General features: G+C 48.0%; 1 protein-coding gene across 2 annotated transcripts in view; it reads left to right on the forward strand.

Moving 5' to 3' along the window:
• Window positions 1-26,114, forward strand: part of LOC134429300 (serine/threonine-protein kinase PAK 1-like) — a 73,491-nt gene extending 47,377 nt beyond the window's left edge. Inside the window, exons 4-6 of one of the 2 annotated variants that reach the window (XM_063176431.1) lie at window positions 17,748-17,944; window positions 20,629-20,766; window positions 26,020-26,114. In XM_063176431.1, coding sequence (XP_063032501.1) covers window positions 17,748-17,944; window positions 20,629-20,766; window positions 26,020-26,025 — 341 coding nt within the window. In that variant the 3' untranslated portion in view covers window positions 26,026-26,114. Of the gene's footprint in view, window positions 1-17,747; window positions 17,945-20,628; window positions 20,767-22,273; window positions 22,556-26,019 lie in introns of those variants that run through there. The other variant, XM_063176430.1, reaches the window with a different exon arrangement.
• Window positions 26,115-27,752: the final 1,638 nt, after the last annotated feature.

Consider the following 27,752-nt stretch of genomic DNA (forward strand, 5'->3'; position numbering starts at 1 on the left):
CTCTGAATGGGACCCAGCCAGGTGTTGGATGGTGAGGAGTCCCTTCTCCTTCAGCTCCCTGAAAGGCAGAAAATTGATTTTTCTCTCCAACAAGGCAGCACGCTCTGAAATGACCAGGCTGGCAGCTCAGTTGAACAATGGGAGGTGCTTTTCAAGGACTGCTTAATGAAATCATGGAATGCGTTACCCCAGGATGCTGTGGCTGTCAAAAGCATTCACAAACCCAAGAGGCAAAGAGAGGGGTTTCAGAGTGGCCTTTTGAGAAGACAGCCTTTCTGAAATCTCTGGCACATGAGCCCCTCTGTCACTGCTTCCTAGGAGCTGTGAGACCGGGCCATGCTGCTGTTTGTTGTCACCTCCCTGTACCTGTCCCTGAGACACAGTGCCACCAGGCTGTTATTGGGGCCTTTTCCTTCTTTGCCAGCCCCAGCAGGCATTCAGCAGGGAGAGTCTGCACTGCCACTCTGGAGCTGAGTTTCCATTCTATGATCTCGGCCTCTCTGTCACCCCCTCCACTCCCCCTCACACAATCCCCAAAAAGGCAGCAGGATGTCTGCTGGGACCACCTCAGCCTGCAGGAAGGCCAAGTGGGTCCTGGCCTCTCCTGACCCACAGCACAGCTTTCTTTCATCCCAGCATGGAAATATAAAAGCTGTATTATCACATCACACAGAGGGCCAGGAGCTTTTTATTTTGGCTGCAAGTGTCCACAGGGCATTGGGGAAGAGGAGAAAAAGAGTGTTTTGCAGCAAGCAACCCTGCTACTCAGGCAAGATGGTAGGAAAACTGTCGGGGAGCTGCTTTTTAGGACTTTGGTTGTTCTGCTGAAGCTTCTGACAGAGCTGTTGGGCAGATCCCAGAGCTGTGGAGAGTTCCTGGGAAATTTGTCCTTGGATATGTCTACAAATGCTCTCCCAGCCATGAACTGCCATCTGTGTCCTGTCCATATGTTACTGCCTTGACTGTTGAGTGTCTGAGGTGCCTCTTGAGGCTGCTATGAACCTCCTTCACTAAGGAATGCATTGTGATACAACATCCCTTTCTGCTTATATTTGGGCACTGACAGAGCCTGGAGCACTCTGGCTGGAGCTTGGGCTCTGGCCAAGCAATATTGCAAATGAGAGCAGCTCATGGTCCTCAGCTCTTCCCTGCTGCTGGGACAGACAGACATGGCCATGGGGACAGAACGGAGCTGCCCCATCTGCCAGGTCACTAAGAAGGATGTGAATTTTTCTCTGCCCTGTCACCACCAGTTCTGCCTGGGCTGCATCCTGCAGTGGGCAAAGAGAAATCCAGCGTGCCCACTCTGCAGCAGAATGATAGAAGCTGTCAGGTTTTCTGAGTAGGATGAACAGGACTACATACAATGTGCCATCAGCTCTCCCAGACAATTCCTAGCGTCCAGCAGGGAGACAGCCTGGCCACCTTGCTGAAAGCAGCCCCCAAGACCCTGTGATGGCTGCTCCATCTTCCCCACAGGGAACACTGTCCCCAGCTGAGCAGGGGCTGCAGGACCACAGCCTGTGGATGGCCTTCTCCCCAAGGAGTGGGCCAAATTTTTCAAATAACAATGTCATCTACTGTCCCAAAAGTGGCCCTGGCTGCGCCAGAAGCTGGAGGGAATATGCCAGCACCAGAGATGGCTGGTTAAGGAATTCATAGAGCAGCATCCTGCACGCCCTCTGTGCCTACGGTCTAGTTGCCCAAATCTTGGTGCTAGTACTGCAGCTTCTCTTCTGTAGCAGTCTGAATTGCTGCTAGCATAGTCCAGTGTAAAGAAGCAAAAAGGGCCTTTGCATAATCTCCACAGATGTTTAATTCAGCCGTGCAGGGAGATGTTCAGCTCCCAGCACCCACACACAGAGGGTCTCACTTTGTCTCCACAGGGGCCCGGGGGCTGACCCTGATCTCAGGGCAGTACAAAGATAAAGGGGCCAATCAGGGAATAGGGAAGGTGTGGCTCAGGAACACAGGAACAGACATAGGAAGAGGGGAAGGAGCAAATGGGGTCTAACAGCTCTTTGAGGGAAGCTTCTTGTGTCTCCCTAGACCAGGCAATGCCCCCCCAGGGTCTCCACAGTTCACCGTGTTTTATATTATTAGGAAGGCTTCTCTGGAGGATCAACCGAATCAACACAACATGACAAAAACAATCAAAAGCACTCATAAGACGATTGTTCAAAATGCAAACAATTCTGAGTTCCCAATGTGCCAACAGATTTCTTGGAGTGTCTTAGATCTGGCAGGAGGAATGCAGGGTTTTCTTAGCACAGTTTATCAGGAAACTGAGTCACACATACTGAACCTCTGCTCCATGGCCTCCTCACTGCCATCGCGCAGCAAGGAGGCCCAGAGGCTGCTGTGCTCTGGTCCTGTCAGGGATGAACACAGCGGCTCTGTGGCCAGTGCCAGCTCCAGCAGCTCACAAGAGGAGACTCCTTCCAGAAGCTCTGCTGGCTCCAGCGTGGCAGACCAGCAGAGCCCACTGGAAGCCACCCTCCATTGCAGCCCCCCCAGCTGTGCCCATCATCGCTGCAGAGCAGGAGCTGCCCCAGAGGAGCCGCGGCAGGAGCTCATGGCAGTGGCAGGTCCCTGTGCCCGGGGCAGAGCCACAGAACCTCTGCTCCTGGCTGGGACAGGGGCTGCTCACCCTGGTGTCCCACCAAGAGGAGGGATCCTGGGCCCCAAACTCTGCCCAGCCCTGCCAAAGGCCACCCCGCCAGCAGTGCCAGCAAGGTTCCTGCAGCCATTCAGTCAAATCAGAGGAAACAAATGTGTCCTCAGCTGACAGAGTCTCTGCACACAGCTTTCTCCCCCTTCTCCTGGTGCCTTTCCCTGACTCCAGCAAGTGCTGCAGGAAATGCTGTGTGAGCCATGATGATGGAAGAGGTACTGATAAAAGCACTGGGGTGATGCTTTCAGAGGAGTCATGAATGGAAGACTGACCAACCTTCCAGCCAATGGTATGCCAAAAGTTTCCATTCTTTAAATAACTGAATGCAATAAATTAGTAAAAAGAAAGGTATGGAAACAAAGTAAATCTCCCACAGCTGCTGGCTTTCTTAAGGCTCCATGGTCTATGTATTGCTAGACTTAATTCATTTAGGCAGAATATGAACTGCCCTGACTTGCTGGAGACTGACCTCAAGGTCTCATCTGTGGTGGGCAGTCACTAAAATTAGCTCAGCAGAGGCATCTTCAGCTGTCCAAGTGTAGCAGAAATACATATTCTCTGCTTCATGACTGTGTGGCAACAGCTGCTGTTGTGGATTTGTCAGTGTTGCTTCATGGATTACTCCTGGGAAGGAATTGTGTGCACAGGCACAGTATGATGGCTTTGATCTCCTCTAATTACTCCAATCGGATGATGGCCAGAACTTTTAGGCAAAAAGCATCATGACAGAATAATTTACAATACTCTCCAAACTACTCCTGTGGTTTTGATTTTCTTACTGATTAGGTTCAGTGTCTGGCCTCAAGAAATCAGTCCAGAAAGAACAGGCAAAGCTCAGCTTACAAGTTAGAGTGCAAGTCTTTAATCTGCTGGTTTTGCAGCATGTACAAACATGCTGCAGATTAAAATTTAAAAAATCTTAACTAGCAGATTAAAATTTCAACATATTTGCAAAAAAATCTCTTAGTTCTTGCTATACCTATCCAGAACCTGACTCTCTCCTCATTTTATTTTGATTTGAGATCTAAGCATGATATTTTCCTGGACAGGGAAGTAAGAACCAGCTGCAAATACAGACTACAAGTGTGAATCTATACTGTGGGAAATGAGCTGTAGCTTGGAATTAAAGGCAAGAAGTGATGCCATGGTAAATGTGAACATTTAGTGCTGACATAGGCGCCCTCTGCAATGCTCCACCACCCCATGGTTCACATTGCTACAAACTCTCTTTCTGATGTTACAAAGAGTGTTGAAGAGCCGGCTGTAAGTAAAAAAAAATAGCCAGAATGGTAATTTTTGTTAATATGGCGGACAATGACTATGTAATAATTCAGAGCTCATAGAAGTGAGTATTCAGATCCCCACTTAGTATGTACTGGCAGTTTTTAATTTGAAATCAACAGGTTTATCCAAATCAAGTTATCCATTAGAATTAATTTGCTCTATGTTCTACCTATAAATGCCTCATTGTCTGATAAGTTTAGTAGAAATTTGCAAAGTCAACAGTTCACAGATTTTCATTTCTTGTTTAGTGGCTATTCTGCAGGAAAGCTTTTACAGAGTAATCAGTTTGGAAGTAAATAAAATGCCAGTACATTTCACCTAGCCAATTTGGTATTAGAACAAAACCATATGACTGCAAAGCCTTTTAAAAAATATTTTACAATAAATTTTTAAATCAACAGTCTGAGTAGGACTCAGAAAAAAAACTCTACCAAACTTCAACTCCATTGGAAGATTCCCTTGTCACCCTGTGAATCAACTCTCCATTCAGAAGATTAAAAGTCCCCATTATGGTGGTTTTGGTATGGTTAGGAATTGGGGAAGGGTCTTCTTCCTTCTCAGCTCCATGCTGCTGTGCCTTTGGGATGTGGCCTGCTGGCCGTTGTTTGTGCAGCCCTGGTGTTTCTCCATGAGGCAGAAAGTGCAATTGCATTTCCAGCCCAAAGCCCGTGAGGAGTCGGGCGTGCAGAGCTGTGCCAGACCCAGGCCAGCAGCTGTGCCACCAGAGGGTTTTGGTTCCTGCCCAGGGCAGCTGGTGCATCTCTGCCGTGAGTGCCTCCCCTTCCAGGTGCCCATGGACAGCAGGTGCAGGGCTCTGCAAGGGGCGTGGAACAGGGTGGGGATGTCTGCTGGCAACAGAGTGCAGCGGAGAGCAAACAGTCCAGGATGGTCCTGGAGTGTGTGACAGAGAACTCCTGACACAGCTGGTGACTGAGCCAGTGAGGGAAGGCACTGCTGGGCCTGCTGTTTGTGAGGAGAGAAGGGCTGCTGGGTGACAGGAGGGTTGGAGGCGGCCTTGGGCTCAGTGACCACAAAATGCTTGTGTTTGATTCCCAGAGAAGGAAGGAGAGACGCTGGGGAAGTGTTGACCTGCAACAAATTGTGAATTTGTTAAGCTTTAACATGCAGTGCTTAGCTGTACCTTCCCTCACGCCAGTGGTTAATGTGTGCAAGTGGATGTCTTAGCCTTGAGAATAAAGACAGTGGGCCTACTGAGGAGATAGCTGCAATGCATTCAAGGAGAAGAAGGCTCCTAACCATGGGAGGAGAATTTGAGGAATGGGATATTCACCATATGACCCCCAGAGACCCTCAAGAGACCCCTACTCTAGATGTCAGTAATTTTGGGGAAGGGATTTAAACATGTCAAATACTTTGTGAGAATGTTTAGCCTGTGAGTTTGAGCAAAGTAATGAATAAAAGTAATGAAAGTACTGTCTTAGTTCCGCGGATACTAACACCTGGCTGTGCATGTTTCAGGGAAGTGATTCCTCACACACCCAGCACTGAAATAAAGTAATGCCTCTTTTCTCACACTGAGCTGGCAGTGTGGATCGGCCCTGCTCAGTAACTTTCATTTTGGTCATTCCTATTGAAGCATAAAGAATGATTGAAATGAAATCTTTTCCACCTGTTTCCCTATGGTTTACCTGTCTGAGGGTTAAAATTCTGTGCTGCAGGTGTGCTGGGTGTGTGCAGAGCAGTGCAGCCCCAGAAACGCCTTGGCTTGCCCACAAGTTGTCACGCCTTGTTGCCAGGTGTGCCCAGCTGTGGCAGGAGAAGGAGCCCGCAGCACAGTGGGCACCGTGCCCTGCCCAGCCGGGGCTCTCTGGCACAGAGCAGCAGCAGCGCCAGCACCGTTCAACCCGCTCCTGCCGTGGCTTCCCCTGGCACACAGAAGCCTCTGGAAATCAGCACCGCCAGTGGCGTTCCCAGCTGGGAGCAGCTGCTGCTGGTGGGCAGATGCTGCCAGTTCGACTGCTGCCAAAGGGGAAGAGAGGCAGAGATGTACACGCACCGGAGCCCTGGGCATGTCCAATAAAGGTGCAAATTTGTGGGGAGATTTGTTAGGAAGCATTTCAGCTGTGATGCCAACAGTGACTTCTCTCCTGGTTCTGTGTGTTCTAGACGAGTAATACAATGGTTGGCTCTGACAATTAAGAAGTAAATGTTATGTGGATGTTCAAATGTGTAGTGATGGTATTGTAATATATCCTCCCATAGTCCTCTTTCCCGTCCCCCTTGTAACAGCCTTGGTAGTCAGGGCATTTGGGGAGGGCTGGCTTGTGACCAGCAGGCAGGGTGTAACAACACCTGACCTCCAGTCGGGATGCAAGAAAGCAATCTCCACCAATGGACAGCAGAGAAAGAGTTGACTGACAAAACTTTTAGAGGGGCTATGGGTATAAAAGGCGGAGCGTCCTTTTTGTAGATGAGCACATGGCTGCTAGTCACAGAGACTCCCAATGCTGCAATTTTTCCTTATTCAGTCATTTGTTAAGGTTTACTAAACCTTTAAAATGTTAGAAGTGAGAGTCATTTCTCACATGTGCAATGCTGTGGGCCATTGTCTTGGTCTGGTTTCCTTTGTTTGTGTCCCATCTGAGTGCTCAGTTGGGGTACAGGCTGTAGGTGCTTGAGGCACTCCTGGAGTTCCTCTTGGATCCCTGAACAACAGGGTTTGGCCCATGGGGGGAGTTTGTGCTGCTTTGTGACAGAGAAGAACTTCCCAGGCTCTTTTGTGTTTGCTGTAGGGAAGGCTGATTATTGCTGTGCATAAATTCACAGACCAACACGGAGCGTTTGCTTTGTGATGTCAGGGCATGGTTGCCACCTTGTCATAGTGACATCAGAAGGTTGCCTTGGTGCGCATTAGGCCTGAGTGTCAGAGCAGCCCTAGAGCTCTCTCTTTCAGGAGAACTTTCCTGGTTGGCACCTTTGTCAGTGGGTAGCTGCCCACTGACAAGAGCATTGCTTCATCTATTTACCTAACTTTCAAAAATAACAATGTTTCATCATCTGGCCAGGGCAGCTTTTGCTGCGTATGGCATTTCTTTTTCCACGTATTACGTTACACACTTTGCACGTAAGTAGAGTTTTCCATTCTACTTAGGTTAGGGTGTATCCTAACCTGGCTTTTCTATGTCTTCCTGCTCTTTCTTGGTGGCTGAGTTTCTGATTTTGAAAGAGAAAGACCATTAGGATACCACTGGTTTGGTAAAGCTCCTGCCAAGAGGTTCAGCTAAAAGGGGGGTATCTGTAGCCACAGGGGCAGCATTTGCAGGGGAACCTGCAGGGCTTCCTTCCCTTCACGGGAGAGTCTGTGGCAGCAGAGTCTGTCATTTCCTCAGTTTGCTGGGACAAGCAAGACACCTTTGAAAATGCAGACTGGCAGACCTTCTTGGAATGCCTTTTAAAATCTCTGCAGTTGTTCCCAGAATTCAGGGAAAGCTTATTTCTTTTTAAATTTTGTCATGAAAAGATTTAACTCTCTAACTTGACCCTTTACCAAGTGCTTAACTAGTGATTCTCTTTGCAAGGAAATGCAAACTCTAAAGCAGTAAGTGTCTGCCACAGCTCAGGGGGATTTTGGGGAAGCATTTCTGGGCAAGCATTTCCAGCAAATTAAAGAGAATTAGTGCATGCAACTGATTCAAAAAAAAAAAAAAAACCAAACAAAAACAAACAAAAAAACCCCAAAAAAAGACCTGAAGGAGTGGATTTAAAAAGCTGTTTTATGTGTTTTCTAGAACAGGAGCATTGAGCGGTAAAGAACAATTTGGATTTTCTTGGTCATGTTTGCATTCATTTACTGGCTAAACAGGTTGAAGTGTAGGCAAAAGCAAGAATACTGTCCTGATCCCTGGCTCGCTGTGTGAATGAAATGTGTCTCCTGGAGGGATGTTACAAAATGGGAAATCTTCTCTGTTTGGGTTGACTTTTCTGTTGGATTCAGCAGCCCAAGCAGTTTTCTCACACCATCTGGTTCATTTTCCCTGCCCACTACAGGTCACCTGAAGCATGTATTCAGCAGTGCTGATCCTGAGGTGAGTGAGAAAGGAACATTTCATGTTCCTGGTGTTTAAGAATTGTAGAGGAAGCTGAGAGCTTGGCCAGTAGCAATAGAGTGTAGAGGGCCAGCTAGGAAGGCTGAAAGAAAATCAATTTTCATGCCTGCAACAAGAATAACAAAGGCATAAGTGGATATTTTAAAATTTCCATCTCAGAGCTTTGAAGAACTACAAATCTAGTTTTGCAGAGAGAACCTTGCTTGCTGATGGCAGATAGGGTGGAATATTTACTTAAGAGCAATTTCCTGTACAGTTGAATTAGACCATTTTGATTTAGTCAGAGTGCCTTACAATTCTGTTCTTATCGCACTTTATGATATCTACTTAGAAGATGTGGTTATAGAACAGGAAGGCCACCTTGCAATGGTGCCTGCAGTATCTGAAGTGCAACGGGCACCTTTGTGCCTGGGGAGCGGCGTGGGCCAAAAGGACGCAGGGCTGGCGGCCGTGAGCAGCTGAAGATGAGGCAGCGTGGGGCCAGGGGGCCAAGAAGGCCAAGGGCACGGTGGCTGTGCCAGCAGCAGTGGGGCAGCAGGAGCAGGGCAGGGAGCGTGGCCCTGTGCTGGGCAGCGCTGCGGCCACAGCTGGAGTGCTGTGTGCAGCTGTGGGCCCTGGGAAGCAGAAAGTCATGGAGGGGCTGCAGCGTGGGCACAGAGGGACAGGGGAGCTGGGCAAGGGGTGCAGCACAAGGCCAGGGAGGAGGTGCTGAGGGAGCTTTAGCCTGGACAACGGAGGCTCATGAGGGACCTTCAGGCAGACTTCCATTGATCCCTGCCTTAGATCCATAGAGCCAATGCTCAGCACAAGGGCTGTTTCCCTGCCAGACATCCCTTCACTGCATCCAAGTGTTTTAGACACTGGAGTAGGTAACACTTTCATATTTTGTTTATTTGTTTGTTTGCTAGAAGGAGAAGCCTTGGGTAATTTCTCCTTCTCCAGGGAGCAAGGGAGCTTTTTCTCAATCTTTCCTGCCCTTTTCCAGCAATGGCAGAAACACATCACTTTCAGGTTAATGGCTCCCATGTCTTTTGGCAGCCCAGGGAATCAGTGTGTGTTGTGTTTGGGAACTGAGTAGGAAATCAATGCCCTTGCATTCCAGCTGGTGCTCAGAGATTAGAGGAGCTGGAGGGGCTGGGCTGCATTTCTGACTCCAGCCACTTCAGCACCATCAGTGTGGTCGAGTCCAAGAGAAGAACTTGCCCGAGCACAGATGCACAAAGAGTGCAGTTCCCAGTGCAATGCTCTGGGTCTGACTGCATTCCATAGGGACCCACACGCTCCAGATTGCCCAAGAGTGTGGGTTACTGAAGCAAAAGGAGAGCAAGTTCAGGATGGCTGCTGATCGGGGCCCTGCTACCGAGTGCTGATGTGTGTAGTGACAGAAAGGACAGGATTGATTCAGGGTGACCCCCATGTGGGGAATAATGTGCTTTGACTCTATGATTTAGAAGGTTAAACAAATGCTTTATTAAGCTATGTTATATTACACTAGTACTAGAGTAAAACTATACTAAAGGGATACTACACTAAAAAGCTACTAAAGAAAATCTCATGACTGTCTCCAGAAAGTCCTGACACAGCTTTTATCTAATTAGCTAATCAAGCTAAACAACTATCACTAAAATACAATTAACAAATCACTTTCAGTAAACAATCACTATAACACATTCTACATGTACTAAACAAAACAAACAGCCAGTAGAGATAATAATAGTTTTCTCTTCTTCTCTAAGTTTCTCACTACCTTCCATTAAAAAAAACCTAGGAGAGGGAATTATATCTCTCTGAGTTCAAAGAATGTAAATACCACAGCACAGTAAAGAGAGATTATAAAAATGAGATCTGTCTATCTATATATCAATTTGAATCTTCCTGGCTCTGCACCAAAGCAGTGGAAGATGCAAAGCTCACCTAAAGGCATCCCTTCAGGAGAGGAGTAGAGACAAGTTCCATTGATGGATCCTGAGCAGGCAGAGATGTTTCCCCCTCCAGAGATGGTTGTTCTTTAACCTCCTGTTTTCCTCCTCCAGCCTCTTGTGCCCTGAAGCCTTCTTTTTATCCTTTAAAATTTTGCATGTCCTAAGGGAGTGGAACTATCCCATGCTGTAGCTGGGGTCTGGTGACTTTGCTCATACATGCCATACATGACACATGGTTTCCTTTGCTGGCATCCCCAGGGCTGTGTAAGTGCATTCGTTAATGGGGCCTTGTGAGAAACTCTGTTAGTGCTGGTCAGAATTCTCAGTTGACAAAAGAGGGAGAAGAAACACCTTGGTCCTCCTCCATATACTGAGGTGGCCATAGAGGCTCTCTGACTTCCATCAGAGATCTTTGCATGCATCCTCATCTCCTGAATGACCAGCTTTTCTAACAAGAGTGTAGATGTCAGGAAGGAGGAATGCTGGTGCAGGCCTGAAGAATAGGTGAACTCCAGAAGTGTCTCTCACAAGGAGTGAGCTCACCCAGGAAGCCCCTGCAGAGCCAGGATGGAGCTGTAGGACAGGGCGGGGAGTCAGTCACTACTGAAAGACAAACAGGACACGGCAGAAGCAGAGGGAGGCTCTCACCAGACCCTTGAGAAATGCCACCCCTTCCCTTTCAGCTGCCTGAGAGGCTGCTGGAGCTTCAGTCCCAGATGGCCCCTGATTGTAGGGCCAGGGTCACTTTGGAATCTGTGCCCCTCCTCGAGCAGAGAATGACCCAGGAGAGCAGCAGCACAGTGCTTTGGGAACGTGTGAGCCCAGCAGTCTGTGAGTCTTGGCCCACAAAGGGCGTATGGGAAGCTGAAACCCATCTTCTCTTGCTTTCTGTGCAGGTGCTTCTCGAGAAAGAGCAGGAGCACACTGCCTCATCTGAGCTGCCATGCCAGACTCAGGGAGAGCTGTTCCCAGCCCGAGAGCAGGAAGAGCAGCTCAGGCAGCAGGTGGAAGAGCCACAGGAGAATGGCCAGGTGAGCCTGACTGGCCAGGGCACAGAGGGAAGGGCAGGGAGAGGGGCATAAACCAGAGCTCCTGGGACTGAGGAGGCCAGGGGTCCCACAGGCACTGGAAGCACAGAGCCTTGGAATCTGCAGAGATCAGCACCAGGACAGGATGGTACAGTGGAAGCAGAGCTGGGTAGGGAAGCAGAAAGAAGGGGCTGTATAAATGTGATTTTGAGGCTAAAAGAGGGAAAAGCTGAGCTTGATGGCAGCTCTCAGTCACTTGCTCTGCTTTTGTGTTTACAGAACATCAAGGCAGAGCCACAAGCAGAGCTGCCTGAAGCTCAGAGTGACATCATGGCAGCGAGGAGGAGGAATGAAGACATCCAAGAGGAGAAGAATCTCCCTATGCAGAGGGGCAATCAACAAAAACAGGTGAATGAAGGAATGGTAGCCACTCCACTCATGAAAGTGAGTCCTTTCCGTTGTTCTTTACAGAGAATTGATGAACAGATGCAGACAGAGCTGCAGGAAATTGAGGCTAGGACCAAGGCAAGGAAGAAGAAGCTAGACGAAAAAATTATAATCATCAAAGAGAAAATTAATCGCCTCCTTCAGGAGCAAAAGGCTCTAGAAAAGCAAGTGAGTGAAATAGCAATAGGCACTGCAGTCACCCAAGGGGTGGTTTCTGCCCTCCTTGCCTTTCCAGTGCAGAGCAGCAGGGGTGGGTGATGCCTCTGAGTGCCATCCTGATGAGGCCTCTGTCAGAGCTGCTCTCAAGGACACTTCCTGCTCTGCTGGATCTCAGCTGATGCTCTGGACAGTGGCATTACTTGTCTGGCCATTTAGCCAGCAGTCATCCCAATGAACTCCTGCTGGCTGCTTCCAGCAGGTGTGACAAGGTGACCTTGTTTCTTGAGGTGTTTTTGCAGGTGAACATGGTCACTCACACAGATTTGGAATATGAGCTACAAGCTGTCTGTATCCCTTGTGAATCTGCTCCTGTCCTTTTCTTTACTTTCTTCCCAGTCGATGACTCCTGGCTGACAGGGACAAGCTGTAGGCTCTGACTGCTTTGTTCTTTTTGACTTGAGGTGGAAGTGTCGCCATCCTACCTGGCAGTCTGCAGAGAGTTCCAGCAAATGACGGGCAACCAAGAGCCCCGAGGCTGGCATGAGGCCCAGGAACTGAACCATCCAGAGATACTGCAGGATAAGCACGTCCTGAGGAAGGTGCAGAAAAAGAGAATTTCATGGCAGGAGGTAGAACATTAGAATGAGGAGCTGCAAATGTATCTGCAGAGCTAGGAGGGGGAAAGGAGTCTTTGGGAGGAAGTGGAGCGGTCATTGCTGCAGTCATCCTTTAGAACAAGAATGGCTATGAACTCAAGTAAAACCAGCCTTTGCTTTTGATCATTTGGTTTCACAAGTGGACATCCAAAGCAATCCAGCTGAAGAGCTCTGCATGTGGCTGACAGCAGCTTCCTAAGGGCTTGCATTTCAAATGGCAATCTCTCTTGCATTTCAGGGCAATCTCTGCCACACCTTCCTGACATCAACTCATTTCTTGTCTCAGATCGACACCGACTCTGACATTGAAGCTGCTGCAGAAGCAGCAGTGCCGTCCCAAGGAGCCTTTGCTCCCCAGCTGAAGAAGGAGCCTGAGCACTTGGTTCACCCCCTGCGGACCCAGCTGCTGCTCAGCAACAGGAGATGGCGGGTGACTCCCTGGAGCAACAGAGTACGTCTGGTATCTTTCTTACCTGAGGGACAGTGTGTTGTGTGCACGTGTCAGCATAGCTGTACCAAAGGGTTCTGATCAGTTTAGTGTCACAGAAGTGCAGGCATTGCTCCGAGGCAACCAGAGAGTGCTCTGGCTGTTCCTGCTGCCTCTGAGGGCAGCTTAGACTGGCTGGAGTTTGCCTGGGCTTCCCTCTCTGCTGAAGGCAGAAGCAGGGATTGTTCCTGGATCAGCAGAATGCTGTGACTGCTTGAGTCCCAGCCACTGGCAGAAGCCCTGCTGAGATCAGTCTCTAGGAGAACACATCAAGCCCTTTGTGATTCTGCAGCACAACCGAATGAATATGCTTCTTGCCCTTAACAGCTGCCAGTGCTGTGCTCTCAGATAAGATCTGGTAGGGTTGAGAAGAGAGCCCAGTGGATTCTGTGTCTACCATCACCTGTTGGGACAAAAAGGGCACTGATCTGCGCCTCGGTGTGGCTGATCTCAAAGCCCATCCTGTTGTGTCCTGAATGGGGGCAACAGCTTGTCCGGGGCTCAGGCTCACTCTGGCTTCTTCCCATCAGTGCCTGTCAGTGCTCATGCTTGGGCTTTGCCAGCCTTGTTGTGGTCGCTGCCCTGCCCCTGAGGGCTGTGGGAATGCAGAGGCTGGAGCCTTCCTTAGCTGGGAGGGTTCCGCTGCTGCCCAGCTGCTGCAGTACGGAGCTGCCTGAGGCCGCAGCCCCTGCTCTGGACCAGCTTCTGCCTCGCACGGCTTGGACTCACAAGAGGGTCAGCATCTCCTCTGGGCAGCTCTCTGTGTCACAGGGACGCCTGAGGAGCACTGCTGTCCTCTGTGCCCATGCCCGCCGTGCCGAGTTGGGAAGATGGGGACGTGTGCAGTGCAGAGAGGGCGAGTGCAATGGGAGCGACTGATCCGTGCTGTCAGGGTGAAGAGAAGCAGCGCGATTCTTCCCGCGGGGCACGGGCAAGGGCGTCTTTGGGCTCAGCCTGCTCATAAAGGGTGAGGGTCCTGATGCTGAAAGCCCCATGGGGATTGGTTCTAGCATGAGCTGCTCTGGTTTACAAACGCAGAGGCATTCTTCTGGCAAACCGCTGCAAGGTGGAAAAGATGGGAACACTTGGCAATATTCCTCCTGTTCTGAACTTGGCATCTGTTCAGAGGAATTGATTCTAGATGTCCAGGTGCATTTAATCTTAGCAAGTAGGAAACCTTTTATAAATCGCACAGTGTTTATTCCCAAGAAAACAAAGGCACTGTTAGTTCCAGCTCTCCTTAATGTTTCTAGATGACAAACTTACTTGCCCAGGTAGGTATTCTCTTCTGGTCTCAGTCTCCTCTGAATGTATCTCCCTGTGCTTCCCTGTGTGCCTGCTGTGTAGAGGTCTTTCCCTTCAAAGGATGCTGGAAATCAGTCTCTGTGCCAGCCACTTGTGCTGTGGGCCTGCTGTTCTTCTCTTGTTGTTCCAGTTCCTGTTCCTGTTGTTGTTAGCCAGCTGTCCACAAAAGGAGGGCTCAGAGCCCCAGACAGTGGGGCTCCCTTTTGTATCTCCTAGAATATGGGATCTCTGCTTTAAAGTGAACATCTTGCATTTTGTTTCCCTCAGGGACAATGGTGAAGATGGAAAATCCTATTCTAAAATACATTGAACTGGAAAATATTGGCAGTGGGTGAGTCCAAGCAATGTTAATTTTACAAAATTATGCATCAGGTGTTTTGCTGGCGGAATAGGTATCAAGTGTAAAGTCAGACAAGCTGCAAATGTGTTCAGGCACTGGGCTTAGATTGTCAGTGCTGATCAGAATTTCTAAGTGTGCTCAGAAGGCACTGTCAAAGACATCTCCATGCTTCCAGTGTCCTGCAGGTCTGCAGCATTTACAGCACAGATCTCCTGTGTGGGCTGACTTTCACTGCAAGATCTAAATGGCTTCTCCTTTCTCTGCTTCTGTTTTGTTACTAGGACTTTTGGAGATGTTTGTAAAGCACTCGACACTGCCACAGGAGGAGAGGTAAATGTCAACAGCCCCTGCAGACGCTGCTGCACTCGAGGGCTTTCCCCTCTGGTGTGAGCTGTGGCTGGAGCTTTGGCCAGAGCTGTGCTGAAAAGGCACAAGAAGCACAGACTGGTGCCAGCCCACAGAACACATTTGGGACTTTGTCCTCCTCGGCTGCCAGAAGGAAGGCGCGGAGGGCAGCGGTTCCTTTCAGAGAAGGACGCGCTCACTCGCTCTCCATTGCTAAAACAAAGGCGGTGCCTTCGAGCACCTCACTGCTCTTTGGGGCTACAGCTTCAGAGTCCTGAATTCTCATTTCTGGCTGCCAGCAAATCCATCTGAAAGTTACTGGTAGTTCCTTAGCCACCTGCAGTGCTGCACTTGGGAACTGCACGTAGGGAGAGATCTGCAAGGCGTCCCTGAAAGCCCTAAGCCCTGCCCATATCACAAGATGTATCCACAGAGCATTAAGGCATGGATTACTTCTTCTGAATCCCAAACAAAGCAGCAGAGAGTGCGGTCAGATGTTTGTGGGTGATAACTGAGACACCGCTGTTACCAAGTGGTCAAGGCAAAATGTCAGTGGCCCCACGTGTCCTGTAACTGGCTCCCAAGGGAGCAGAGAAATGGGCTGTTGGAATGTCAGTTCCTGATTACTGCAGTGCCTAATCACAAGGCAGTTTGGCACAGCTCAGCTGTGTCATTGCAAAATCACTCGCTCCACGTGCCTTGTGGTCTTGTGCCACCAACCTCTCAAGTTACTGATTTTCAATGTCGTTTTAGGTGGCCATCAAGAAAATACAGCTTCAAGGACTGAGGAAGAACAAACTAAAAGTCAATGAACTCATGGTCATGAAGGTGAACTGGAATGCCAACCTGGTCAACTGTTTAGACAGGTGAGTTGTGCTTTTGTCCCATGAATGTTTGTTCACATATTGCAAACATGCAAGGTAAAATCCCACTTTGGTCACTGGCAGAAAATAGAGCTGTAATTATTGGCTAATTATTATTGCTCTTTTCATCTCCAGTGGATGGGAAGAGATTGCATTTTGTCTGCATGAGTTTTGGCTGGCATATGGTATTTGAAAATTGTTCAAAAACCTGGATGAGCCTCGTGTCTTACAAAATCAATGATCTCTCTATTCACAGCCACCACTTTGTTTTGGAGCTTGATTTTTTCCTAGTGCCTTCCTATGTCCAGGTAAACTAACAAGGATTTCCCTTGGATTGTTGCCACTGTTTTCCCTTGCTATGCATGCCAGGAAGACTAGGTGCTTTTTTCCAGAAACACCATGTGTGACAGGTTTTTTATCTGGGCTGTTACTAAACTGCACATTTTGCTTGCTGCCCATCTAAGACATCTCCTTTTTCACAGCTGTGCCTTTCTCCTTGAGACTGCACAGATGGCAAACAATGCACAGCCAAGATGGAATGTCTATTCCTTTATTTTGTCTTTGTCTCAAAGGGACCTGAAAAGATGAATCAACCTGTCTTTTCCAAACAGCAACCTAGCCATTTACATTCATCTCTACGGCCTTGTTTCCTCCTTTCAGCTACCTTGTGGGTGAGGAAGTCTTCCTTGTTTTGGAGTACATGGATGGGGGCACTCTGAGCAATGTCATCAGCCAGACCTACCTGTCGGAAGATGAGATGGCGACCATCAGTCGGGAGGTCAGCAATCCCACCTGTGTTTCCAAGGGCTTGGGCAGCATTGTCTGGGAAACGGGATCAGAACAATAGAGGTTTCATGTGCCGAGCTTTGTTTCTGTGTTGCTGGTATGCTATGGGCAAGTAAAAGCATCTCAAGTGAAAGGCCTGCCAGTGCCCCTGCACTCCCTGTACTCAGGGCCAGTACTCTTATCTCCTGCTGTTGTATTCTCACTCTGTCTCTTGTATTTGTATTTGTATTTGCTGTTCTCCACCTTGCCTCTCTAAATGTTTGCCTGGAGTCTGTCTTCACTGCATTCCTTGCTTGTAAAAGCAAAGGTGCTGGTGGCAGGATTTGAAATGATCAGCAAAGAAAAAAGACTCATTTCTCACAGTCCTCAGCTAAAAAGGATAGTAGTGCAGCCAAAATACTCTTTGCTTCCAGAAAGTGACTGGTGTGATACTTCCAAGCCTGTGCTGAGGCCAGCAAGAAAACCTTTGTCATGCAGCCTCCCACCCAAAAGTGATCCACTTCACAATAAAGGGAGGGATTTCTCCTTTCAAAACCCCTCCTTTGTCCTCTGCATGGCAAAAGCATGTCCACTGCAGCAGGAGTCATCCTGGCTGGATGGCAGGGGGCACCCTACAACAGCAGGTGCTGCTGCTCATTCAAAAGCTGACGTGCCTTTCCTAGGAAGGTCCTGCTCTGCAAGTGTTGGAGCAGCAAGCTCTTCCTCTCAGTGGCCATTACTGTTCTGCCATTACTCCCCATTCCCCTGGAGAGGGAATCTTTTTGATTCTTTGCTTCCTTACTTGTGTGATGAAATCACATCACTCATTTTTGCCCTCCTCTTTCTGTTTTCTCGCTCAGTGCCTGCAAGGACTGGATTTTCTTCATTCAAACCATGTTATCCACCAAGATGTGAAGAGCAGCAACATCCTTCTCAGAACCGATGGTTCTGTCAAGCTGGGTCAGTATATTCTTGGTCAGGTGCAGCGTTCCAGGAATGTGGGTGTGGGGCTGCTTGGAGTGACTGCCAGCTCCCCAAAAATGCTGCTGGTGGCAGTGCAGGGATCCCTGCTGCGAGCGGAGGGCACAGTTGCAATGTGCATAGAGGTATAAGGAACCAAAAGGAGTCAAGAGTGGCCTTGCTCTGTGTGTGTCCCTTCCAGACAGAGGGAGCTACAGTCTAAAGCTTCAGGGGAATAAAGTCCACTGCTGTGAGCAGTGTTAAGAACCCTGGGATTTTTTGGAAGTGGCCAATTCCATACTCCCTTGGCTGAAGTCCCGAGGAAATCGAGCGTGGACAGTTCTCCAGGAGATTCAACAGCACATCCTTAGCCTGAGAGTGGGGAATTCTGTTGCTTGGTTTCCTAATTGGTGCTGGCTTTCACGGTTTGTTGTTTTCTCCACAGCTAACTTTGGCCTCTTTGCTCAGCTCAGCCCTGAGCAGGGCAGACGGAGCTCCGTGGCCGGCGCTGCTGGGTGGCTGGCGCCTGAAGTGGTGACAGGTCAACCATGTGGCCCCAAAGTGGACATATGGTCTTTGGGAATCGTGGGCATCGAAATGGTGGAACAAGAAGTTCCTTCCTGGAATGCAACGCCTGTCTTGGTAAGGTGCAAATACTCACTGATCCCACTGTCTTTCTCACCTGTCCCATGTTCTGTGTGCCATTGGACAAAATCCCATTGCCATCTGCTGGCACCACTTCCACCAAGGTCTCCTTCTAAAAATGCCCCTTCAACACATCAGCATCTGCTGTAGCTTTGGTTGTATCAGAAAGGGAAGTGCCAGTTCAGAAACCTAACCAGTTCAGAAACCTGCCATTTTGGTCCCCAGCCGTGCCTGACAATTCTCACTTGTTTTTTGAACAATGTTGGAACTCTGTTTCTGAAGGACAAGAATTTTTCAGTGGAGCGGGCAGACATGTGATAAACATCCTGAGAAATAGAGGTTAGACCTTCCCAGTTTCAATTTTATAGAAATCTTAAGAAAAAAAGGAAAAAGAAAAGTAAGCAAAAAAGAAAAGGAGAAAAAACCCTCCTACCAAAGCAATGCCCAAGCAGTTCTGCTTGCTTTTTCATTTTTTAAACACAGCTCTTCTCTTCCATTCTGTAGCATCTTTTCCAAATCCTGTGGGTCTTCAAAACTTTCAGGCTTTCAAGTCATCTGTACATTGTTCAGTTCATGTGTGTGGGTGGCCTGGATAAGTTTAGGATGTGTTATTCTCCGACTGCAGTTAGAATTGTTTGCCAAAGCCTTGGCTGTTTCTGGGTACTTTAACAAGTTGATGAGCTTGCAGGCAGGTACCTGGGCTGGGATCCAGCGTGGGTAGTTGACACGGTTGCTGTGTTTCTTTACCACAGGATTAGGGCCATCCCTGGCCTGCACAGTTCTAATGACAGGGAGGGCTTCAGCTCCCCACCATGGCCAGTGGCTGAGCTCAGCTGAGAGTCAGGATAAAACCCTCTTTGTCACCTCTGGTGATGTGGGAAAAGGACAGAAAGCCGCATAAATTATTTGTACACAAGGGGAGTTCATTGCCATTTCTGGCTTTGAAATTCTCCTTTGGGTTAAAGCGGCTAATAGCAAAGTCTCTTTGGTCACCATCTATTTCAATGCCATGAGTACAGAGATATCATGACAGTGGTGGGCATTTTTATGGAGACTCCAAGGCCTCTTGCCATTGTTATTTTTGTCTATTTGAGATGGATTCTGCAAGTTGAGGTTTGAATAGTTCCCAGTCAGTGTCTTATGTTTCTAAATACCATCTTGCAAAACCAGAATGAGCTCTTTCCCTGTGACTTGTCAGCGTGTTAGAGCTTGGTTCCACATGAACCACACTGGATAAGGATCAGCCGATGTCTTGCCAATCTACGCTGTAATTCCATGGCCTGAGGAGTATCAGAAAGACCTGCTGAGCTCCATGGACACTGTTAGCTGCATGGAAGTGAGCATCCTTGGTCTTGCTGAAGAAACTGGAGCTCAGCTTAGGTTAGATGCTCTTGAGCAGGAGAAAGGCTGGAACTGTCAGGTGTTTCCAGAGGCCTGCGTACTCAGAAGGAAATGAGTTCTGGGGAGCAGCTGGATGTTTCTGTACATCATGGAAAGGGATTGCCAGACAGCTCAAGCCTCACCACAGGCAAACACTCCCCAGCTCTTCCCAGGCAACATTTGCTCCGGGTTTCAAGTTGTTCCCACTTGTCTGTCTGTGAAGATGCCCCTCAAACCACAAGGCAAGCCTCTCAGAACTGGTGTTACATTTGCAGAAATGAAGAAAAGAAGGCCAAACACAAGAAAGTTGCTAAGGCACTGGTTTTTAGAGAGGAACTTAACCCCCTGTGCAGTTTCTTCTCACTGGGAAACATGCCTGAAACATGGGCATGAGGGTGTAAAAGCCACAGAGTCTGTTCTGCTTCTTGTGAAGTGCTGCTGAAACACTCAGTGACCGTGTTTCTCTCCTGGCCCAAGCCACACTCTGCCCGTCACCAAGCCAGAGCCTGGTGATGTGGAGAGCCTGCCAAAACCTCCCATTTATTCCTGGCACTTTCTGGGATGGGCCTACCATTCATGCATTGACTTGAGTAGCCAAATGAGTAGAGGGTGACTGTAGGGATGGAACCTCTCCTTCTGATTTGACCATGAAAAGTTTTACTTTTCCATGTAAGGAAAGCAGAAATTTTCAGACTGCTGAGAGACAGAGCTGCAGGTGGCTCCTGCGTGTCCAAGGAGGCATTTTCATTCCAGTACATTTGTGCAGGCATCTTAATGTGTCTGTGTTGAAGATGAGATTCCAAATGTTTGTTTCCTTACCTGAAGAATACCTGGTGGATTTCCTTTCTTTCCCTCCAATTCCCATTGTTTTCAAGAACAAAGCAAAAAGCTTGTATCGTTTTGTTTTATGGCAGCTGTGCTTAAGGGACAAGAACCACTGCAGAAATACTTTCCATGTACTAACCCTTGGATACAGTAGAGTTAGTATAGCAAAGTCCTTCTTCCAAAAAGCCTCTCAAGCTGATATGAATCGTCAGGGAAGGAAATGTGCTTGTGCTGATGTAGATCCCACTAACTAGGTCAGTCAGTGAAATCAGCTGCCGAGGCAAGATCTGTGGGATGTTGGAGAGGCTGTGGCTGCATCGGGGTTTGGGTTTTTCGGTTGGTAAAGGAAAGTCATCTCTGGGTCTCTGCCAGGGCAGAAACTGCCACTGCAGAGTGGAGCTTAATCAATGGGATCTGGGAGAGCAGTGACAGATGGGAAAGAAGCAGGTGGAGCCTGGTGTCTCCTTTTTCCCCAGCCTCAACTCCTGATAGCCACAGGAGGAAGACAAAAGCTGCAGCAGCCCAACCTATTTTCATCTTGCCTGCGTGACTTCCTGAGCTGCTGCCTGCAGAGAGACGAGGCGCGGCGCTGGTCTGCTAAGGAGCTCCTGCAGGTAAAATGTGAAGGGGCTGCAGGTTAAACAGGCTCTGAGGGATGGGCTCCTCCTCCACTCAAGTCCAAGGCAGCAGATGAGCCCCCTTCCTCCTCACATCCACTCTTGGTGCTCTTCAAATGAAAAGACTGAGGAATGCTAGAATGGGCTGGGCTGGCAGGGTCCTGTAAAGGTCCTCTGGTGCAAGTGTCCTGCAACGAGCAGGGACATCTTTAAAGAGATCAGGTTGCTCAGAGCCCTTTCCCACTGGAGCCGGAATGGTTGCAGGGTTGGCGCACCTACAAGCTCTTGGGGCAACCCGTGCCAGGGTCACACCATGCTCCGAGTAAACAAGTTCTGATTAGATCCTATTTGTGTTAAAAAATATTCACCCACATCCTATTGTAACTGGCCCTGTTAAAAAAGATGATCCCCACTTTCTTCAAAGCCACTCTGAAGTCTTTGAAAGTGGCAAGAAAGTCTCCCTGGGGCCTGTTCTTCACAAAACTGAATAACTCCAGCTCCCTCTGCATTTCCTGAGAGGAGAGGTGCTCTGTCCTCTGACGGTTTCTTTGCCCTCTTTTGTGATTTGGTGGAGTGTTCAGTTTTATCTAATGGCAAAAGAATTGAAGTAGAGCAATGCGGGGTACAGAGACATGAAATGGTGGTGGAGGAACCCAAGGAAGCCAGTCCCAGCCTAGGGGTCAGAGATTTGGCTGTGGGCAGGAGGGGCTGTGGGAGGCTCACTCTGAGCCTCTGAGGGGCCCTGGTTTGTACCCCCCAGCCCACCCTTAGAGGTTTCTGCCACGCAAACAGGGACAGCTGGGAGGGACTTGTCCCAGCACCATCTGCTGCCTGGCATGCTCAAGCAGACGGGAACTGTACCAGGGTTACTGCCAGGCTGTGTGGCAGAGAGGGAACTGCAGGGCCCAGGGCCACTGGGCTGGCCCTGCTGGGAAGGAAGGTGCCATCCAGCACAGGGGATGGAAAGGTAGACACTGCTTTCTGTCCCTGAGGGGCAGGGCATGGAAAGGTAGACACTGCTTTCTGTCCCTGTGGGAATCAGCACAGTGCCTGTCTTTCAAAGAGAGGGACTAATGAGAGGCTTTGGAGTTTCCTGAAAGGAAGAAAACCCAGGGACAGAAAGCACCATTTCTAGAGCACTGGCAGGGCAAAAATCCCAACAAGATAAAGAAACCTGAATAAATGGATGAGTGGGATTCTGGGCCAGGTTTGCCTGTGATGGCCGGGTCCTGCACATGACTGCTGGGTAGCAGATGGACCCACTGCTTCTCTTTCTGGGTCTTTTTAGGACCCAGAGCAATCCCAATTGAGCCTGTCAAGCACTGAGCTTGGAAAGTAATGGTTCACTGTTCTTTGTCTTTTTGTTGTTTGGGGTTTTTTTTGGTTTATTTGTTTTGTTTGGTTTTGTACTGTTTTTGGTTTTTTGGGTTTTGTTTGTTTTCTTTTTTGTTGTTTTTGTTTTTGTAAATTTTTTTGTTTGTTTTTTGTCTGTTTTTGTGAACAGCATCCATTTGTAACATCAGCCGAGGCTGCATCCACCCTGGCAACGCTCATCATCTCAGTGAAGAGGAAGATGGAGAAACAAACCGTGTTATAATCATATCAGGACCATTTTCTCCATAGCCATCTTAGAGTAGGATTGTAGAGTAGGACTGTAGAGTGGGATTTAGAGTAGGATTATGTGGAGAAAAGGCAAAAGACTCTGCACAATCCCATGTGAATCAAGGAGAAGCCATTTATTGTGCTTCTAAACACAGTTTATAATTACTTCCTATCCTATACGTTTCTATAGTCACGCATTGTTTGTTTGGTTGCTGCACTTTGTCCACACATCTCTTGACTGGTAGCTGTATTTTGTCCTGAGGCAAGCATGCATCTTTTTCTTAATCTAATTGGTAGATGCTGTAAGGGTCATTTTATTTGGGTTGCTACACCTTTGTCTGTCAGCAACTCTTCTGCTTCTTCTTTCTGCTCGCAACATGACCTTTTTATATACAATATTGAATGCAGCTTTATTAAAAACCTGGCCTAGTCCTAGAAGGCTAGTTAGTTTAGTTAGCTCCAGAAGGTTAGGCTGGTTCATTTAGTGCCTGTCCATTTTCCTGTAAATACCACCCTAGAGGATTATAGAGTAGGATTGTAAATAAATAAAGTTTCTGAAACTAACTCATCTGGAAGAATCCTTTCTTTCTCACCCTGTGAACAAGCTGAGCATTTCCTTCTGCCTTGTCAGTTGTCTCTTAAAGGTGCAAATGGCTTCTTTGGTGTTGTGAAAAGTACATATTACAGGATAGGCACTTCACAGGTATTAAAATGATTATATATATATAAAAATTAATATACTATATGTGTTATGTTGTCTTAGTTAGTAGTACTGTATTGTTTTAAGTAGTGTGGTATGTTGCGGTGTGATGTCATGGTTTGCCTCAGGTACCCCAGGTTCCTCCCTGATAATTCCTGGCCAGGTGTGTCAATCATCCCTTCTTTCCACACCCTGAACCCTGCTGAGCGCTGTCTGTCAATGCTGGCATTCCAGAAGGACGTTGAGTGATTGGCAGAATTCAAAAGATGCCCTCCCCTCCTGGAAGGACATTGGGCCATCCAGGTGTCCTCTGTCCCTTGACACTTCCCCGCCCCGTACCTGGTCGGTGGTCCCTCGTGTTCCTTCCCTGCAACTCTGCCCCGGGTAAAAGGGCGAGCAAACCACGTGGTTGGGAGTTCTCCTGGAGCTGGTGCTGGATCCAGAGGCCTGTGGGCCAGGAATAAAGCTCTGGATCGAAACCCTCCATCAGAACCGACTCCTTTCCTTCACCTCGCCTTAAAGCTTCTCCACCAAAGGTAAACCTGTGCTCCTGCGTGCCTGGACTTGCCTCCAAGCCCCCAGCTGCAGCATCCAGCTAGCCAAAAGTGTCTCTGGGGTAAAATTCCACAGTTGCCGCTATTTGGTCAGCAGCAAAGGCCAGACAAGCTCATGCACGTCCTGTCCAGCTATATTGGTAATTATTTCAGTGGTAAATATAGTTTTAGGTTATAACATTATGTAAAATAGAAATTATGCAATGTAAGATACTTTTTTAACTAGCTCAAGAAAGGGATGGGATAATGAGGAAATTCTTTGCCCAGAGATAACAGCAACAGGACGCCTAAAGCCCCAAGAGAAGAGTTCTTGCGTCCTTATTGGAAAAGACCAACTTTCTTCCACCTGCTTCCTGACTTTGAGGAGCCAACAGGGTCAACAGGGAGAACTTGACAATAACCAGTTAACACCCTTTGTTTGAAAAGAATTTATGGATCATGTATGAGATATATGAGTATGCAACAGGCTATTGCTTTTAAGGGCTAATCCTTTGTTAGCCTGTGTGTTCTCGGGGCATAATTGCCCAGGAGGCACCAGGACTGTCTGTATGTCTTTGTTTTTATTGTCCTTTACTGTTCTAACTCTGATTGTCCAAATTCTTATTACTCTAACTTTTATTACTATCTTAATAACCATTTTATTGCTATTAAACTTTTTAAATTTTAAAACAAGTGATTGTTGTTTTTTCCCAACTTTGCTTTCAAAGTTGGGAAGACTCTTCATTCATCATGTCCACAGCACACTGCCCTTGGCCAGTACACTGTCCTATTTTGGTACATCTGTGACACTTCTAGTTGAGGCAGAAAGGGCAATGGCATCTGAAGGCAAAACCAAAAGAAGAATGAGGCAGCCCAAACATCCTGTGCAAATTCAGGCCTTCAGCTGTGACTGGAGAGCATTGGGGTTCCTGCCTCTTGGATTTGTATCCCTAAATGCAATAATCTCTTTGGCTGGAGGAGAGCCTTGCTCAAGTGAGAAAGCAGAAAGATCAGAGAGGGTGCTCGGGAAGGTCTCCTGTGGCACAAAGCTGTCAGCGCCTGTGAGGTGAGAGCAGGCCCGGCCTTGGCCGGGCTGGAGCCCCAGCAGAGCCCTGGCAGAGGCCGGAGCAGCCTGAGCCCCGGCAGAGGCAGGCTGGAAGGAGGCCCTTGGAGCTGCAAGAGGCAGCAGCCGGGCCCTGGGTGCCTCTTGCTGGGAGCGGGCGAATCCTCCGCTCTCAGAGCCCAGGTGGCAGCTGGCTGCTGCCGAGGGGAAGCGCAGCCGTGCTGGGCAGAGCCCGGCCTGGAGGCATTGGCCGTCTGGAGTGGGCCCAGGAGCAGGGAAAGGCCAAGGGCAGCCACGGGCCGCTGGGCTGGCTGAGGATTCCTCCTCTTCTGCTGGCTGCCCTGCAACTCCTGGCAAAGGCCAGCAGTGTGTGCAGCACTCAGGGCACTGGGGCAGGGGAGCCGGGCTGCTCGGCAGGCTGGAGCACAGGGCAGCTCCTTCAGGCCCGGCACTTGCACCAGGGGAAGCGAGGCCAGCGTGAAGCAGGAACAGCTTGGCAGGGCCCATCTGCAGGAGCCAGCGCCTCACGCAGCTCTGGGAGGAAGCGCCTGCAATCCTGCAGATCTGCACTGAGCCAGAGCAAAGGTGTGAGATGCAGAGTGTTTGGCAGAAATATTCAGGCCCACCAGGCCAGCCTGCTTTGTGCTCTCTGGCACACAGCAAGCCCTGTGCAATGCAGCTCTTAGCTCCTGGGAGAGAGGCAGTCAGGGATGTGCCTGAGGTGATTCAAGAGGTTAGCTGAAAATCTAATTAGGATAACTGCAGATAAGTCGAGGGGCCAGCTGGGAATAGAATTGGAATAGCAGAAGATTGCATATTTTAGTTAAGATTTTAAAATGAGGTAAGAAGTTTAGTTAGTAATACAGCTAGCAGAAATAATGTACCTTAGTTAAAGAGTACCAAATATATTAGGAGCATAAAGCTAGGAGTGACAGGGATAGAGGAAGCAATTGTGAAGAAGCAGAGACCATAGAAATACCTTGCCTTAAGAATAATTGAACAGTTAGGAGAGGCTTGGACCATGAGTAGCAGGTCCAAAGGTCTTGCCAATTGGCCATGGGAGAAGAGTTCACCATGAGGAAGATGGCTTTCTTCCTCCCATACAACCACTCCCTCATTTCAAAAACCCACCAACCCAGTTGAGGCAGTACAGTTGTGCAGCTGTAATAGATATTCAGCTGATAAAAATGCGAAGCAGGCAGATAATAATTATGTATTAGGCATCCTTAGGAACCTAATGTAAAACATTTCTGTAAAAATAGAGAGCAGGAGTCTGCAACTCCTTGAACATGTCTTTGGAAACTAGTTCACATGTGTCCAGTGCTGCAACAAATACCCTTCTTTTCTACTAGAATTAGTTGAAGAGTCACCTGTCCATGCTTCAAGGGTTATGCTGGAGTAGTGAACTGATTTGCAAGGGAGCAGAAGAGTTTCAGCAGGCAATTTTGGAAGAGATGGAAGGCTCTTGTGACTGAATGGAAAGCTATTTGGAACGGAGTAATGATCCCAAAGTCCATACAATTGTATCTTTGTGTCTGAATTTAAATGAGAATGATTATAGATAGCTTCATGCAATTTGTCTAAAATTTTATCAGAGTCTTCATTCTTTCTTTGACAAATCTGTGTAAAAGACATAGTGTGTAACTTATCTGGAAGAGCAAGGATAGCATTATATGCTAGTTGTTGGCTCATCTGTAAGATTTGATCAATGCTCCTAGCCTGGGCAGTGGCAGTAGTCCAGGGCCCTTTGCCAAGTATAACTGTTGTGCTGTTAAACCATACAGAGGATCACCCTGAACTCTAGGTCTTGCTGCTTCTGGAGCACACTTTTCCTCCCAGCTTTTATGAAATATCACCTGCTGATGGGGTGGCATTCTAAGTCTCATTAGGGTATGCACATCAGCTGGAATTATTGTGTTAGATGGAAAAATATACCACAGAAGTGACTGTGAAATTTGGGATTTTCAACCAAATTCTGAAATTGCAGCTCTCAATTTTTCTAAAATTTTCCAATTGAAAGGTTCTCAAACTCTACTTGCAGCATTAGTTACTACAAGAAAAGCTTCTACATTGGAGAGAAAAGTCCCTTCTACAATAGCTTCTGGAATAACTTTTTTCCACTTTAGTTGCTGAGCTGCTTCTATTTCAGGGTCACATTCCAACTCTAATTCCACATTATTTGCAGCGTGAGAGGGAGGATTTTGTTTTACCAGCTCAAATGATGGCTCAGAGACAGAATGGAGGAGTTATTGCAAGAGAGTGGCCATATTCAGCTAATGCACAATCCAGCCTGCTTGTACTAATGGACAATGAACACCTTCACAAAGAATGAATTATGGACATATTCAGAAATAAGCTCGGTATATCCTCAAAAAAGATATAAGAAGAAGAGTCATCAGGACTCAGCAAGTTTGTCAGCAGGCTTGAGAACGTGAGCCATGGGTGGGCAAGACAACCACTGCAAGATGCATAAAAAATTAGATGATCCAATCAGCATTCTATTTTAGACATGTGAACAGCTAGCATTAACCAATCATGTATTAGCTAGAGACACGTGGACAGTAGAGATTTATTATAAATAGAGTCTTTTTAAGAATAATAAATTTAGCTTCACTGGATCATTTTGGTCATGGTGTGATGTCCATGAACCTCCGCACCATGCACTTAAGGGTTTGTTGGTGTTGCCCAGGAAATGTACACATCTGGGGAAGTGCCCTTGGAAGAGAGGGGCTTGATTCCCAAGGAAACTGCTTCCCCAGGAGCCCCCAGTGAGACAGGTGCAAGTGTCTCCATTTGACTCCCTGTGTTTCCTTCAGCCCTTGAGGCCCCTTGCACTTTGCAGAGGGGTATGCAAAGGGAGAAGGCTGTGAAAAAGTATGAATTATGTTCTCTTGATGCAGAGTGTGATTTAATAGACTCTCTCCAATGGTGCAGATGCTCTTCATTTCTACTGTTGATTATTGATTCTACTATTGATTATTCTTATCAATACATATTTTAATTTGCTCTGGCATTCTTCCCATAGAAAAGCTTTCCTTGTGTATTTGATTTAGGTCTGCAAATGTTGATACGTATCTTTAGGTAC

Source organism: Melospiza melodia, chromosome 25, assembly GCF_035770615.1.
Source record: "Melospiza melodia melodia isolate bMelMel2 chromosome 25, bMelMel2.pri, whole genome shotgun sequence".
NCBI classification, from domain to species: Eukaryota; Metazoa; Chordata; class Aves; order Passeriformes; family Passerellidae; genus Melospiza; species Melospiza melodia.